Below are 16,215 nucleotides of genomic sequence, written 5' to 3' on the forward strand. Positions count from 1 at the left end.
GGTACTCTTTTCTTCCCTCTATGTCCTTTTAAAATCTCCTATAATTATACATTTTATCTTGCCTACAAAAGGAATCTGAGGTATTTCTTCTACTGGAAAAATGTCTTATTTATATGGCTTTTCTATGTCACTACTACCTGCCTGGGTTTTATAGCTATTGTAAAAATCTCTTGGATCTTCAGTCCTGCTCCAAATTTTCAAGTATATCAACTGAAGATGAAAAAAGAGGGCTCGTGTCTTTCTCTTTTACCTGTGTCTTTTGACAATATAACCATCCTGCTTTTCCAGCAGATTTCCACTTCTTGTTTTTGGTTAAGAAAAAACACTGAAGTATTAATTGGAGTTGGTTAGCTCTCAACTTTCCTATTCTGATCAATCTGACCTGAGGATGCTTTAGGTGAATGCCTTTTGGAACTGCCAGAAGACTCTGAAAGGTTCCTCTTTTGTTTCTTATGCCTTTGTGACCTCAAGAGGAAGAGGATGAGGAAAAAACAGACTCATAAGCAGAAGAAACACTGAAGAGGAAGAAGATAACTTTCTTCTTTTCTTCTTTTACTTTTTTCTCTTCTTTTAAGAGCACTTGTTTCTGTTTTCTTTGTTTTCTGCTTTTGTTTCTGTTTTCTTCACTTCTTTCTATTTTCTTTGTTTTCTGCTTTTGTTTCTGTTTTTTCACGTGTTTCTGTTTTCTTTGTTTTCTGCTTTTCTTCCTATTCAACTTTTTCTCTGCATATATTTATAAAGTTTCTGCAAATCGTCCTCTGTATCTTTAAAATCTCATCCAAAACCAAAACTTTCTTATAGTAACTTTCAGAATTTAAAAAGTTTTCTTCTTCTAACTGCCCTCCTCCTTCTACAAGTAGTTGGCAGAGGTATTTTCTTGCATTCCTGTGAGTTGGACAGTTTTCTAATGCAAGCTTAAAATCTTCTGGACTTTTTTAGATTTCCCTTTGTCATGTATAATGTTCCTTGAGCTACCAAACCTTCCACATTTTGCTTATCTATTTCCGGAGTTTTACTGTATCCATTCATACCATCCACATGGCATTAAACCTTAAAATAGTTAACTCCAGTATTCACACATATTAAAGCCTAACTGCAGACAAATTTTTTCTTAATGCAGGAGCAAAATCATCTTCAGAGAAATTTTTGCTTTATAGACTTCTCATTAAAGATGATGTATTAGATTCATCTAATCCTGGTTTTCCCAGAAGGAATTCAACTAATTCTGGATTAACAAATCCCAGAGATCTCTGTATAATATTTTCATAGGAATCTAGAGAATTGCTATTTAGTTCAACACTCCTCCTATATTACAAAGGAAGCTCTTCAGAAGTAATTACACCTAGTTTAATAACCAAATAGGTGTGACGAAAGAGATGAGCTATAAAGAGACACTGCTAGTTTTTCATGAAATCTGCCAAAATCCTTGATTCCATTTTGAATAATGTCACAGTTTGGTAATATGATAAAGGATCCCCATGGTGACTGTGAAAAGGCATATCTCTTAATGGACAAAGAACTGTGATTTCTAAGTGGGATATGTCTCTGGTGATGCCACTTCCTAAACAGATTAATACAATGAAAAAACAAAATTCCCAAAGTAGAATTAATTCTTTCAATCACTACATCACCATTTTCAATATCTTGGAAAAACAGCTCATTCCCCTCCACATTAAATATTCCCATGACTTGCTTTAAAAGTGGGATGACTGCATAATGATCTACATTGTCTTCATTAACTTTAGAAGTTGTAGGTACATCTGATTTCTAGGAAAGTGCAAAAAGTTAATCTGCTTTTTTGGAGATGAATTTTTGTATCTCAATATTGTTAATTAACTCTATTCTCTTTTCTGCCATGTAAATGCTACTTGGACAGCAGCCTCCAGCAGGCTCTGATACCCAACATAGAAGGCTCTAGAAGTACTGATTGTCCTGTTATTCATTCTGGCATAGCAAGGACAGCAATGACCACAGGTGGTAATTTAGCAACTGCCCCAGAAGGTCCCCATCCATGACTAGAGATTGTGGCCTACTAGAACTTATTCTGTGTCCACCACTTGAATCAGTGGTCAAGAAGGTTGAGGCACCAGCCTGGCAGCTGCCCCAAATGAATAGCACTTATATAGTTGCTTCCTGTAGGATAAATATTTTTATTTTAAAATGTTAATATTTTAAAATGTGCTGGAAGTTCCATCTTTAGCAACTCCTTACATTTAGAATTTTAAAATTTAGGTGTCAACTTAAGATGTATGAAGTTTTATATGGCTTTTCAGATTATTTTGGGATGTTTGAGGGAAGAAAGCTCAAAACCTATTAGGCTATTCTTTTTTTTAAAGAGAGAGTGAGAGAGGAGAGAGAGAGAGAGAATTTTTAATATTTATTTTTTATAGTTCTCGGCAGACACAACATCTTTGTTGGTATGTGGTGCTGAGGATCGAACCCGGGCCGCACGCATGCCAGGCGAGCGCGCTACCGCTTGAGCCACATCTTCAGCCCCTATTAGGCTATTCTTAAGGCCTGATTTGTTCTCATTTCTTTCTTAAATATTTCCTTATCTCCATATCTAGATTATGAGTTCTTTTTGTGTCAGAATTATTTCCAGGTGCTTATATTTTGCCCAAGATTCAGGAAGAGGAAAAGGTAAATAAAGGAAGCAACCCCAAACAATTCAGGAGTTAACTTAAACAAAATTCATACCCTGGCAGACTGAAGTTCAAGCTCAAGGATTTTATGAACATTGTAGATATTACTCAGTTTTGTTCTCTGGTCAGAAAGGTTACCCCATCCCAAAATATAAATCCTTCTTACCCCCTGCCTTCCACTAATGCATGGAATCCCTTCAAATGGTGACACAAATTTTCAGACTGCATCTATTCAAAATGCATATATCCTTAGAAGAAGTAACATTGACCTAAAATCAGATTAAATTATATTGTTTCCTAAGAGCAAGTTTTTGTAAAAAAAAAAAAAAAAAAAAAAAAGTATGAGAAGAACCAAGAGGTTCCTTGTCTGGGGTTTACATGTTAGCTCCTTAAGTTTACTGCAAACCATACCAAACATCTCTTCTTTACTGAAATGATCCTGAAGAATGATTAGGCAGAACTTTATTGATTCTGAAATGATCAATCATATCAAAGTCCTCATTTCTGGGAAAACATGATTCTTAAGTAGAGAAGCTCTGTGGTGGACTGAGAAATGAAGGTAATGTCTAAGGGTAACCCTGCTAATCCTCCAGTTTGCAGATTACACAAATTAAAACTCAGCAGTCACAACTGGACCTTCCATTGGGTAAATGAATGAATTAAACACTTCCTTTCCTATGGATGAAGCTAAAGAGACCACCATGTTAAGTGAAGTAAGCCAGACTCTGAAAGTCGAGGGATATATGTTTTCCCTCATATGTGGAAGCTAGAGAGAAAAAAAGAATCTTATAAAAATAGAAGGATGATCAGTAGGGTAAAGGAAAGAAAACAGGAGGAAGAATGAGGGCAAGGGAAGGTACAGGGTGGATTAAATTGACCAAATTATGTTACATGCACATACAAATATACCACAATGAAACCCACCATTTTTAGGGAAGAGTGGTGGGAGGGAAAAAGAGGGAGAAGGGGAGTTGCACGGAAGATGGAAGGGGAACCTCATCGTTATACAGAATACATGTATGAGGTTGTGATGAGGAAAAGAAAAAAAAAGTGTCTCACATTAGATTGGATAGAGAGAAATGATGGGAGGGGAGGGGAGGAGTAGTGGGGATAGGAAGGGCAGCAGAATAGAATAGACATTATGATTGCTATATATATATATATATATATATATATATATGTATATATATATATATATATATATATATATATGACTCTATGACCAGTGTGATTCTGCAATCTGTACAATTAGAAAAATGAGAAATTATACCCCAAGATTCAAATGTATGAATTGCCAAGATCATTGTAATGTCATGTATAGCTAATAAAAAAAAGAAACCCACCATTTGTATAATTATTGTGTACCAATAAAAATTTTTTAAAGTTAATACAAAAATAAGTGGTCTTTTCAATTATTTGAACCCTTGCTAGAAGCAGAACCACAAATCTAAAATCTAGATTTTATTTAATCTTTTGGATATGTTCCTTAATTTACAGATTAATAAATCAGAATTATTTTCTAGATGATATAAAATAGTAGATTGAAAGCAGTGGAACTGTACAGCACAAGGACTGAATGCGCTCTAATGTAAACTATGGACTTGAGTTAATAATATTGTATCAATATTGCCCCATCAAATATAACAACTATGCCATACTGATGTAAAAATATTAATAACAGAGGAGAAAATGAGCTGGAAGAAAGGGAGTATGTGGAAACTCTCAACTCTATAAACTTAAAATTGTTCTGAAAAATAAAGGTTATTTATTTAAATAAATATATAACACTCTCTTTCCTATATCTGATAAATCTACACAAAACCTTTGGCTAAAAGTTTTCCTTCATTTGGCATAGGTAAGATTTTAGTGCATAGTAGGTATTCAGTACCTATTGGTCAGATGAACAGATTTTTCAGGAAAGGAAATACTGAGAAGTAATTGATAAGAAGTTAGACTGCCAATTAATCTGAAACTTGGGTCACTGAAAATTTGTGTCTTTTATTGATTTTTTTTTCCTGCAGCAAGTGAAAGGGAACTTTGTTAGGTTGAAGGCTTGCATCTCAGAGCTTCGCATGATAGAGACAGAAGGTTGTTTCCGACCACAAAGCACTTCTCTACAGCTGGCAATACAGGATGGACTCCAGCAATTCAAACAATACAGCAGATATGTGACCACAGGTGCTGCTCTGCCCTACACTTCCCTGGAGGTAAGAGATGCTGGCCTTTAAGACTCAAAGCCATCCTCCCATTTTGGTCTAGATAGGTGTTTCATTATTTATAATCTTTAATCCTTGTATTGTTCTCTGTTTCATACACATTTTCCTTTTTTTTATGTACTAGGAGCACTTAACCACTGAGTCATACCCCTAGCCCGTTTTTAATTTTATTTTTTTTTTTGAGACAGGTTCTTGCTAAGTTGCTTAAGGCCTTGCTAAGTTTCTGAGGCTGGCTTTGAACTTACAATCCTCCTGCCTCAGTTTCCCAAGCCACTGGGATTGTAAGTATGGGTCACTACATCCAGTGAATATAATTTTCAAGGCTAAATTTTCAGCTCCTTGCAAACAGAAGACATATATCATATATGATTTTTAACATGCAGATTGTCAAAAATTGAAGGTCAAAAATAGGAACTAAAGTGAATTAAGGAAAAACTGAATCAAAATAAAATCTGAATATTCCATCTGCCTCAGATTTTTGAAACTTCCAAATATTAAGCTTCCTAGATTGATATATATAATTACCTGAGTACCCTTAGGAACTTGAAATAGTTCTTAATCAAATCTTGTCATCAAATGAAGTAAAGTTTCTTGAGATTAGCAATTATGCAAATGTAAAACATCTACTATTCTGGTGCCAGATTGAGAAAATCTTAAAAATATAAATAAGTCATGGCTGAATATTCCATGATATATAAGGGAGATGAGTTAAACACTTTCAGCCTTTAGTAATCTCGGACAGCAAACAGATGCATTAAAAAATAATTGCAGAGACTTCTGGTTTCCAGTTTTACATGTAAGGAACTTGGAAGTCACCACTTCATCCTAACAACTAGCAAAATGTTAAACAAACTCAAAGGTTAACAACTTTGTTTGGATCCCTAAGAGAAGTTAAGATCACAAAGCAAACAAACTACTGCCTCCAAAATTAGACACAGACAGATACAGAAAATCACAACATACTGGATGAGAAATCTCCACTGGAACCAGAGCTGGAGTAGGAAAACTTGAATTTTTTTGACGAATTGCTGGAGGATAGATATGGACAAGTCTGAAAGTTAAAAACTCCCAAGACACCCTGTCATGAAAGCTGGCCCACAATTTGGGGAGTTTTGCCTTCAGAAGTACAAGACTCTCATAGTAAATATCAGGGCGAAATTCCCTCATACCTCAGACTGGAGAGGAAGAGTGTTCTGTTCTTTTTAACAAGTTGTGCCCTCAGGAGAAAGAAGTTCAATAGAACCCAACCTACTGGGGTTTTATCAGAGCTTAACTGATATGGAGGACAAGAAATACCAAACTCTTTTTTTTTTTTTAATATTGGGAATTGAACCAAGGGGTGCATTACCACAGAGATATATCCCCAGTCCTCTTTATTTTTTGAGACAGGGTTTCACTAAATTAGCCTCAAATTTATGATCCTCCTGCCTCAGCCTCCCAAGTCACTGGAATTATAAGTATTTGCCACTGTAGTGATAAATTTTATGTGTGGCTTTGGGGTCTAGTCCTTTTAACTTTTTAAAAAAATTTTATTGGTATGTTATAATTATACATAATAGTGCAATTCATTGTTACATGTTCATACATGCATACAATATAACAATCTGGTCAGTTTCATTCTTCAGTACCCTTCCTCTCCAATCTCCTCATTTCCTTCTTCTATTCTATTGATCTCCCCTCTGTTTTCATAAGATCCTGCGTCCTTTTTCCCCCTTTTTTTCTCTCTTAGCTTCCACATAGGTTTAAAAAAATCTGACCCTTGACTTTGTGAGTTTGGCTTATTTCACTTAACATAATGCTCTCAAGAGCCACTGATTTTCCCACAAATGACATAAGTTAACTCTTCTTTGTGGCTGAATAAAACTCCATTGTGTGTATATATGCCACATTTTCTTTATCCATTCATTAATTGACAGACACCTAGGCTAGTTTCATAATTTGGTATTGTAAATTGTACTGTTATTGTAAATTTTACTGCTAAAAACATGGGTATGCAAGCCAGCAGGTTGGCAGCAATGCAGGAGATTGAGGCAGGAGGATCATGAGTTCAAGGCCAGCCTCAGCAACTTAGCAAGATCCTGTCTCAAAATTTAAAATATCATGTGGCTGGGATTGTGGCTCAGTGGTAGAGCATTTGCCTAGCACACATGAAGCACTGGGTTCAATCCTCAGCACCACATAAAAATAAATAAATAAAGGTATTGTGTTCATCTACAACTAAAAAAGAAAATTTTAAAAAATTAAAAATATCAAGGTGTGGGGATGTAATTCAGTGGAAGAGTGCCCATGGGTCTAATCCCAATATCACAAAGGAAAAATTTTTAAATTTAAATTAAAAAAAAAAAACATGGGTATGCATGTATCACTCTTGTATGCTGACTTTAATTCTCTAGGATTGACACCATGGAGTATTATAGCTTGTTCATATGGTGTTTCCATTCCTAGTTTTTTGAGGCACCTCCACACTGATTTCCACTGTGGTTGTTCTAGTTTACAGTTCCACCAACAGTGTAAAAGTGTTTCTTTCCCCACATCCTCTACAGCATTTATTATTGTCATATATATTATATGATATATATAATATATATACATATATTATAGTCATATATTTATTATTGTCATATATTCTTTGTGTGTGTGTATGTGTGTGTGTGTGTGTGTGTGCGCGCGCGCTGAGGTTTGAACCCAGGGCCTTGTACATGCAAGGCAAGCACTCTACCAACTAAGCTATACCCCCAACCTCGTCTATATTATTGATGGCTCCCATTCTAAAATCTCTGTATAGTTTTGATTTGCATTTTTCCTAATTGCTAAAGACGTTGAACATTTCTTCATTTATTTGTTGACAATATACATTTCTGACAATGTGCATTTCTTCTTTTGAGAACTGTTTGGTTCATTTGCCCATTTGTTGATTGGGTTATTTGCTTCTTTTGATGGTAAATTTTTAAAATTCTTTATATGTTCAGGATACTAATCCTGTCAGAAAAGTAGCTGGCAAAGATTTTTCTCTCATCATATAGTTCTCTCTTCACTCTTGTTTCCTTTGCTGTGCAGAAGTTTTTTAATTTAATGACATACCATTTATTAATTCTTGGTATTTCCTGAGCTTTAAGAGTTCTATTAGGGAAGTTGTTGCTTATACTTATATGTTGACAGACTGTAGAACTGAAAGTAGCAATGAATAACATGCTAAGGGCTCTACTAGACACAGAATAGATTAACATGCTGAAGGCTCTAATTCATAAAGTAGATACCACAATAGGTAATGTAAGCATAAAAGAGAACTCCTAAGAAAGAACCAAATAAAATTTAAAAATCCATAACATAAATGAAGACACTTTTTCCCTAAACCTTCATAATTTTATTGTCTCAGAAATGAGAATCAAGAGACAGTGTGCTATTGGTGAAAGAACACACAAATCAATGAAACAGAACAGAGAACCCAGGAATAGGCCCTCAAAATATAGTCAACTGATCTCTGATAAGGGAGTAAAGGCAACACAATAGAACAAATATAGTCATTTCAACAAACGGAGCTTGCTAAAGTAACTGGATGTCTGTGTGCAAAAAATAAATACATCTAGACACCGACCTTCCACCCTCCACAAATTGGATCACAGACTGAAATGTACAATGTGAAACTATAAAATTTCCAGAAGATGACATGATGAGTAACTGTTATCTAAAATATCCAAACAACTCTTAGAACTCAGCAAAAAGAAAACAACTTGGTTTTAAAATAGGCTAAAGACCTAACAGATACCTCATCAAAGAAGGTATACAATAGCTTATGAAAAAGTGATCCACATCATATCTCAATCAGTGACATGCAAATTAAAACCACAATTGAATACTACTCTACACTTATTAGAATGGCCAAAATCCAGAGCACTAACAATACCAAATACTGGTAAGGATGTGGAGCAACTGGAACTCTCATTCTTGATGGTGGGAATGCAAAATGCTATAACCACTTTGGAAAACAGTTTGATGGCTCTTTTTTTTTTTTTTAGAGTTTTTTTTTTATTGGTTGTTCACAACATTACAAAGCTCTTGACATATCATATTTCATACATTAGATTGAAGTGGGTTATGAACTCCCAATTTTACCCCAAATGCAGATTGCAGAATCACGTCGGTTACACATCCACATTTTTACATAATGCCCTATTAGTAATTGTATTCTGCTACCTTTCCTATCCCCTACTATCCCCCCTCCCCTTCCCTCACATCTTCTCTCTCTACCCCATCTACTGTAATTCATTTCTCTCCTTGTTTATTTTCCCATTCCCCTCACAACCTCTAATATGTAATTTTGTATAGTAATGAGGGTCTCCCTTCATTTCCATGCAATTTCCCTTTTCTCTCCCTTTCCCTCCCATCTCATGTCTCTGTTTAATGTTAATCTTTTCTTCCTGCTCTTCCTCCCTGCTCTGTTCATAGTTGCTCTCATTATATCAAAGAAGACATTTGGTATTTGTTTTTTAGGGATTGGCTAGCTAGTTTGATGGCTCTTACAAAACTAAACACACTCTTGGATTGTCATCCAACAATTGTGCTTCTTGATATTTACCCAAAGGAGTTGAAAATATGTGTCCACACAAAACTCTGCACATGGGTGTTTATAATAGCTTCATTTGTAACTGCCAAACTTGGAAGCAACCAAATGTCCATCAGTAGATGAATGTTTAATAAAATTGTTGTTCATCCAGATAATGAGATATTATTCACTGCTAAAAACCAATGAGCTGTCAAGCCAAAACAGACATGATAGAACCTTAAATACATATTACTAAGTGAAAGAAGCCAGACTGAAAAGTCTATATAATTTATTATTCCAACTATATGTCATTCTGGGAAAGGCAAAATTATTGAAATAGTAAAAGGTTGGTAGTTGGCAAGGGCCATGGGGAGGGAGGAATGAATAAGTGGAGCATAGAAGATTTTAAAAGCAATGAAAATACCTGTATGACATTATGTTGATGGGTGCATATAGTTGTACATTTGTCAAATCCATAGAATGTACCACACAAAAAGTGAGCCCCAAGGTAAACTATGGACTTGGATGATTATGATGATTATGATGTATCTATGTAGGTTTATCAATTTCAACAAATACACACTCTGGTGAGGATATTGATAATGGGTATTGTATGTTTGAGGGCAGAGGGCATTTAGGATATCACTTGCTATCTCAGTTTTGCTCTGAACCTAAAACTTATCTAAAATAATAAAGTTTTTGAAAATAATAATTATTGTGGATTTCATAGGCATCCTACTTCATCAATCAAAAACATCTAAATATGGGCTGGGGATGTGGCTCAAGCGGTAACGTGCTCGCCTGGCATGCGCCGGGCGCTGGGTTCAATCCTCAGCACCACATAAAAATAAAATAAAAATGTTGTGTCCACCAAAAACTGAAAAATAAATATTAAAAAATTCTCTCTCTCTCTCAAAAAAAAAACCATCTAAATATTTTTTTAAAATGCATATATTTAACAATTGCCGGGCACAGTGGCACACACCTGTAATCCCAGCAGCTCGAGAGGCTGAGGCAGGAGGATCAAGAGCTCAAAGCCAGCCTCAGCAAAAGTGAGGCACTAAGCAACTCAGTGAGACTCTGTCTTTAAATAAAATACAAAATAGGGCTGGGGATGTGGCTTAGTGGTCGAGTGTCCCTGAGTTCAATCCCTGATACTACATAATTTTATATAGGAATTTGTGTTTGGCAAGTGAAATTTAATGGAACCATAGAATTTAATGGAACATTTATATATATATACTTTTTTTTAAAAAAAAAGTATATATATATACTTTTTTTTAAACAATTGCCTTCAAGTTTCAAAATCCAAGACAAAACTTATGAGAAAAACATACAGTGTGTTCATTCAGATGGAATAAAATATTATACACAAACACCTCAATATTCCTGTAGGTCCCATATATTGGTCAAAGATTAGCACATTTTACAGTAAAAAAAAAAAAGCAACAGAAATACCTTAACTGGATCCAAGATAAACAAAGGAAGAATCAGTCTAAGAATGCTATAAGGAAGCATTATAGAAAGAAGGAACAACAGGCTTCCTAATATTTAATGCACACTAGTGAGTAAAACTTAAGGGTCTTATTTGTTTTTATGTAAAAATTAAAGCATTTTGAACAAATGAGATGATACCAGTGCTTCAAGCAATCTTAAAAGAGTAAAACACAGTTGTTGCTTTTAACTGGTCACTTTCTAGGCTCAGCCTGATTGGAAGGTTCTGATTACCTATTCTACCACAATCTGCCAAATGAAATTGGTCTGTATTACTTCGTGGCCTTTTGGCTAAGATTAAGTGAAATTTTATTTGTAAGTTACAGTTAAATCATCCTCTTTACACTAAACATAATAGCCATTACCATAGACTTCTGCTGTGATAATCCTCACTCTGGACCTCTGGGAAAATAAACATGTTGATTCTTGGATTTTATTTTCAGATTACTGTCCTGACTTCCCACCCTGGAAAAGAAGTGGTCAAACAACTGGAGGAAGGGTTGAAAGATATAGATCTGGTCAGGGTCAGAAGGCTTCAAGTTGTTGAAATCACAAAGGGAATCCTGGAGCTCATGGACTCAGCATCTCCTGTTGAAGAGCCCAGCAATGATGGTAAGGGGGGTTTTTTGGTTTTTGTTTTTATTCCAAGATGGCATCTCATTATGTTATCCAGGTTAACCTCAAATTCACAATCCTCCTTGCTGCAAGAATTTTTTTTGAAATTAAAAGAATGATAATATCTGTAATGAGTAGTTTTTATGGGTCAATAAAATTGTTTTCCATAATCTTCTTTTTTTTAAAAAAGAGAGAGTGAGAGAGGAGAGAGAGAGTGAGAGAGAATTTTTTTTAATATTTATTTTTTAGTTCTCGGCGGACACAACATCTTTGTTGGTATGTGGTGCTGAGGATCGAACCCGGGCCGCACGCATGCCAGGCGAGCGCGTTACCACTTGAGCCACATCCCCAGCCCCTCCATGATCTTCTTATATTCTTAAGTAATAAATTAACCAGCAGATTCCACTGCAGTTCAGATGATTTAGGTGTTAAATTTTGTAATAGTTATTTTATTTCAGAAATAATAGTTAAATTTTGTAATAGTTATTTTATTTCAGAAATAATAGTTAAAGCTGAAATATTATAAGTCTAAAAAATAAAACTTACTTCATCCCCCTAATCACTTTTAAGATATTGTGGAATCCTTACAAATGTTCCTTTCTATATGCATACACACACTTATCCATACATACTTAATATTTTAATGGAATCATGATATACCTAATATTCTATAAATTCTTTATGTATGTTAGATAGCTATCAGTATTATAACTCTATCTCATTTTGAGACTTCTTGATTTATTATTGTGTGGCTGTACCATAGTTTGTTTAATGACATTAATTTTGCTGTTATAATTAATGCTGCATGAACAGATTTACATGTAAGGATGGCTGCATAAGCTAATAACCAATGCAGTCACACAGACTCCTGTATGCAGAAAGGCCCCATGCTTGGGGTTTAATGCTTTTTGGCTGCTGTCTTGAAATTCTTAGTAATTTTATGTAGGAATTTGTGTTTGGCAAGTGAAATTTAATGGAACAATGGAGCACATGCCAGGCCTGGGTGAAGCAAAATACCTTTTGTGCTGAGTTGCAAGACCAGGGCCCAGGCACCTGTGAGAGTCTATACTTCTGGATAAGTATCCTGGTACCTGAATGTGTCAGTCAGCTTGTTGTCACTACGACCAAAATACCTGACAAGAACAATTTAGAGGAGAAGTTTATTCTGGCTCATAGTTTCAGAGGTTTAGTTCATGTTCAGCCAAGTCCATTGCTCGGGGCCCAAGGTAAGGCAGAACATCATGGCAGAAGAGTCACCTCCTGGTGGCCAGGAAGCAGGGCAAGAAGAGGGATTGGGCTGGGGAAAATGAACCCTCCAGAGCATGCCCCCAGTGACCCACTTCCTCCAGTGCCTCACTTGCCTACAGTTACCACCCAGTTACTCCATTAACACTAAGATGGACTGATTAGGTTACAAATCTCATGATCTAATCATTGCACTTCTGCTATAACTTGAGTGATAGATGAATCTAAACTGGTTAAAAAAGAAACTCTTAAACTTCATAATTTGGTAATTTCCACTTGACTTACTAAAATGGTTTCATAAGGGGCTAGGAATATTGCTCAGTTGGTAGAGTGCTTGCCTCTTGTGCACGAGGCCCTGGGTTCAATTTCCATCACCACACACACAAAAATCATTTCATAAATTTCTATTGCCTTAGAATTAAATCCAGCATGGCATTCATGGTCTTTCTCACCTAATCCTTGGCCTCGCTTTACAGCTTTGTTCTCACCTCTATCTGACAAGTCCTGGTAATGGGAAACCATGAGTTCATCTCTGAAAGTTAATTATATCTTACTTTCTCACATCTTTCCCAGTGGCCCTTTCCTCCTCCTCTGCTTGGCTAATTCCCACTTGTCCTCTAAGACTCAGTTTGAATAAAATTTCTTCCAGGAAATTTAGGATTATAGATGATTTAGATGTACTTATATATACTTATCTGCATTTTCCCCTCCAAAGTAATCCTGGGAGAAATTCAAGAATAACAGTATAATGTTAAAATCAAATGATTTCCTTTTGCCCATTAGACTAGCAAAGATAAAAATAAACAAGAAAAATGTCTGGTCAGGAGTCTCATTTACTATTGATGGAAGTGTAAATTGATATGATTTTTTTTGGAGAGTCATTTGGCAGTAACCATATATATATGTGTGTGTGTGTGTGTATATATATATATATATATATATATATATATATATATATACACATACACCTATATGTTTGGCAATAACTATATATAAACATAAATATGTATATATCTAAATATAAATATGTATATAAATATATATATAAGTATATATACACACAAAGTTTTATCTCCTAATAACATTTCTAGGAATTTATCCTACAGATAATGTTTGTACAAGTATATAGTTATATACTCAAAGAGAAGGTGACATAGTTTGTGAGTCCAGAGCAAAGCCAACATGCAGAGCCCCTTCTTTCAAAAAATAGATAAAAGACCATTGAACCAAATTTGGTGGCACAGGCCTATAATCCCAGGGGCTTGGAAAGCTGTGGAGCCAACCTCAACAATTATCGAGGCCCTAAGAAACTTAGCAAGACCCTGTTTCAAAAAAAAAAAAAAGACTGAGGATGTGGCTCAGTGTTTAAGTGCCCCTGGGTTCTATCCCTGGTACAAAACAAATAAACACAACCCATTTTTAAAAAAAACACATTTTTATATGTAGACTCCTCATTAACTATCCTTCTTTGTGTTTCCATACCTCTACTCCTAATAGTCTTTTCTCTGAATTCCTTCCCCTGTCATCTTCTAGCCAAATCCTCCCACTTAAATCCTAATTCAGTTTCATTACTACCGTATTAAGTTTCCTCTCCTTAGAATAACTATTATCACTTGTGGTCTGTACCACACAATTCAGCACTTAATTATATACCATCCATAACTGTCTACCATTGCTTTTTTGTGTGTGATAATTTTGTCTGTTCACCTGAATTGTGAACTACTTGCTATCTTTTCAATCTGCATTAAAGTGTAAGAACCTTGGAATTAGAAACTTGTTTTACCAATTTCTGTGTCACAGTGTAGAGCATATTTTAGATTATCAGAAAGTATTTTTAATTAATTGATTACAGTTATATGTGTGGCTCAGCATCCCCCACATCCCCTTACTTTGGTAACACTTCCATCTTCCTAGTTAGAGTGGACCATGACTCAGACTGAAGCAATCATAGTTCTCCAGGACATCAATCAGAGTCCTTCGCATTGAATTCCCCAAACTAAATCTGAGGGAGAGAAGCTGTTTTTCTTTCTCTTTGGTCAAGGACAGATAAGTCATCGATTTAGAAAGAACTTGTCTATAATAGCATAGAGCTCAGAGTACTCTGAGGCTGCATGAAGTCTTTATTTAGAATAGTTAGTGGCTTGTGCTTATAGAAGAGCTTATAAATGCAGGAAAACCCCTTTTACCTTGTTTTACTGATATTCTCCCAGGAGCTTCCTATTTGCTTCTAAATAATTTATTATCCCATAAATTGCTTTAATCCCTCTGTGGGCCAAGTGTGTGTGTTTGTGTGTGTGTGTGTGTGTGTGTGTGTGTGTATGTATGTATATGTATATATATATATATATATATATATATATATATATATATATATATATATGCCTCATTGCTTGAAATATCCCTAGTTTATCTGCGCTCTCTTTATAATTAATTCCTTTATTTTTTTAGTTTCCTTTTGATTCATTTTGGCATGATCAGGATATTTTCAACAGCAGCTTCTCTCATTCTCAGAAGGATATATGCTCCAGAAATAGGGTTGCCTAAGTCTAATTCACAGGTATATCACTTCCTAACTGCACAACTTTGAGTAAGGTATTTAGCCTTGTTAAGTCTTAGTTATTAATTCTTAACCCATATAGTAGTTGTTGTAATTAAATGAAATCATGTATGTTAATTACCTAGAACATTATAAGTAGTCAGTAAAAAGTTAGCTATTCTTATTATTAATACTCATGAAAATTTTCTGAGACTTTTTTAATATTTAATTTTTTTAGTTATAGCTGGACACAATACCTTTGTTTTTATTTATTTATTTTTATGTGATGCTGAGTATTGAACCTAGGGCCTCGCACGCACTAAGCGAGTGCTCTACCGCTGAGCCACAACCCCAGGCCAGAGACTTTTTTTTTTTTTTAAGAGAAAGTGAGAGAGAGAGGGGGAGAGAGAGAGAGAATTTTTTAATATTTATTTTTTAGTTATCGGCGGACATAACATCTTTCTTTGTATGTGGTGCTGAGGATCGAACCCGGGCCGCACGCATGCCAAGTGAGCGCGCTACCGCTTGAGCCACATCCCCAGCCCCAGAGACTTTTTTTTTTTTAGTAGTGCCACAGATTGAACCCAGGGCCTCACACATGCTAGACAAGTGCTTTACCACAGAGCTATACTCACAGCCATGAAATTGGCTTATATGACCAGTTCCTAAGTAAACTGTCAGTTATCTGAAACTAAGTCTGTTTCTTATACATCTTTGTATCACAGGCACTTAGCACTCACCCTGACATATGGTAGATTCTCAATAAATGTTTCTTGAATAAATAATTGAAAAAATATCAAGTGATTTGGAAGAGGTTGTGGTTACTGTCTATGATGTCAGCTTAAATGTAACATATTCCAAACACTCATAGCTTCCCTATGTAATCCATAGTATTCACACATTTCTCATATCTAATTAGAATTT

The 16,215-nt window shown here is 35.3% G+C and overlaps 1 protein-coding gene and 1 pseudogene across 3 annotated transcripts in view; one reads left to right on the plus strand and one right to left on the minus strand.

Moving 5' to 3' along the window:
- Nucleotides 1–16,215, plus strand: part of M1ap (meiosis 1 associated protein) — a 96,590-nt gene that overhangs the window by 26,064 nt on the left and 54,311 nt on the right. For all 3 annotated transcript variants that reach the window (XM_005329387.5, XM_078028966.1, XM_040271024.2), the window contains exons 3-4: nt 4,664–4,849; nt 11,339–11,507. In XM_005329387.5, coding sequence (XP_005329444.2) covers nt 4,664–4,849; nt 11,339–11,507 — 355 coding nt within the window. The remainder of the gene's footprint in view (nt 1–4,663; nt 4,850–11,338; nt 11,508–16,215) is intronic.
- LOC101977293 (tetratricopeptide repeat protein 14-like) lies at nt 498–2,013 on the minus strand (annotated as a pseudogene).

The sequence above is a fragment of the Ictidomys tridecemlineatus genome, chromosome 12 (genome assembly GCF_052094955.1).
Source record: "Ictidomys tridecemlineatus isolate mIctTri1 chromosome 12, mIctTri1.hap1, whole genome shotgun sequence".
Taxonomy (NCBI): domain Eukaryota; kingdom Metazoa; phylum Chordata; class Mammalia; order Rodentia; family Sciuridae; genus Ictidomys; species Ictidomys tridecemlineatus.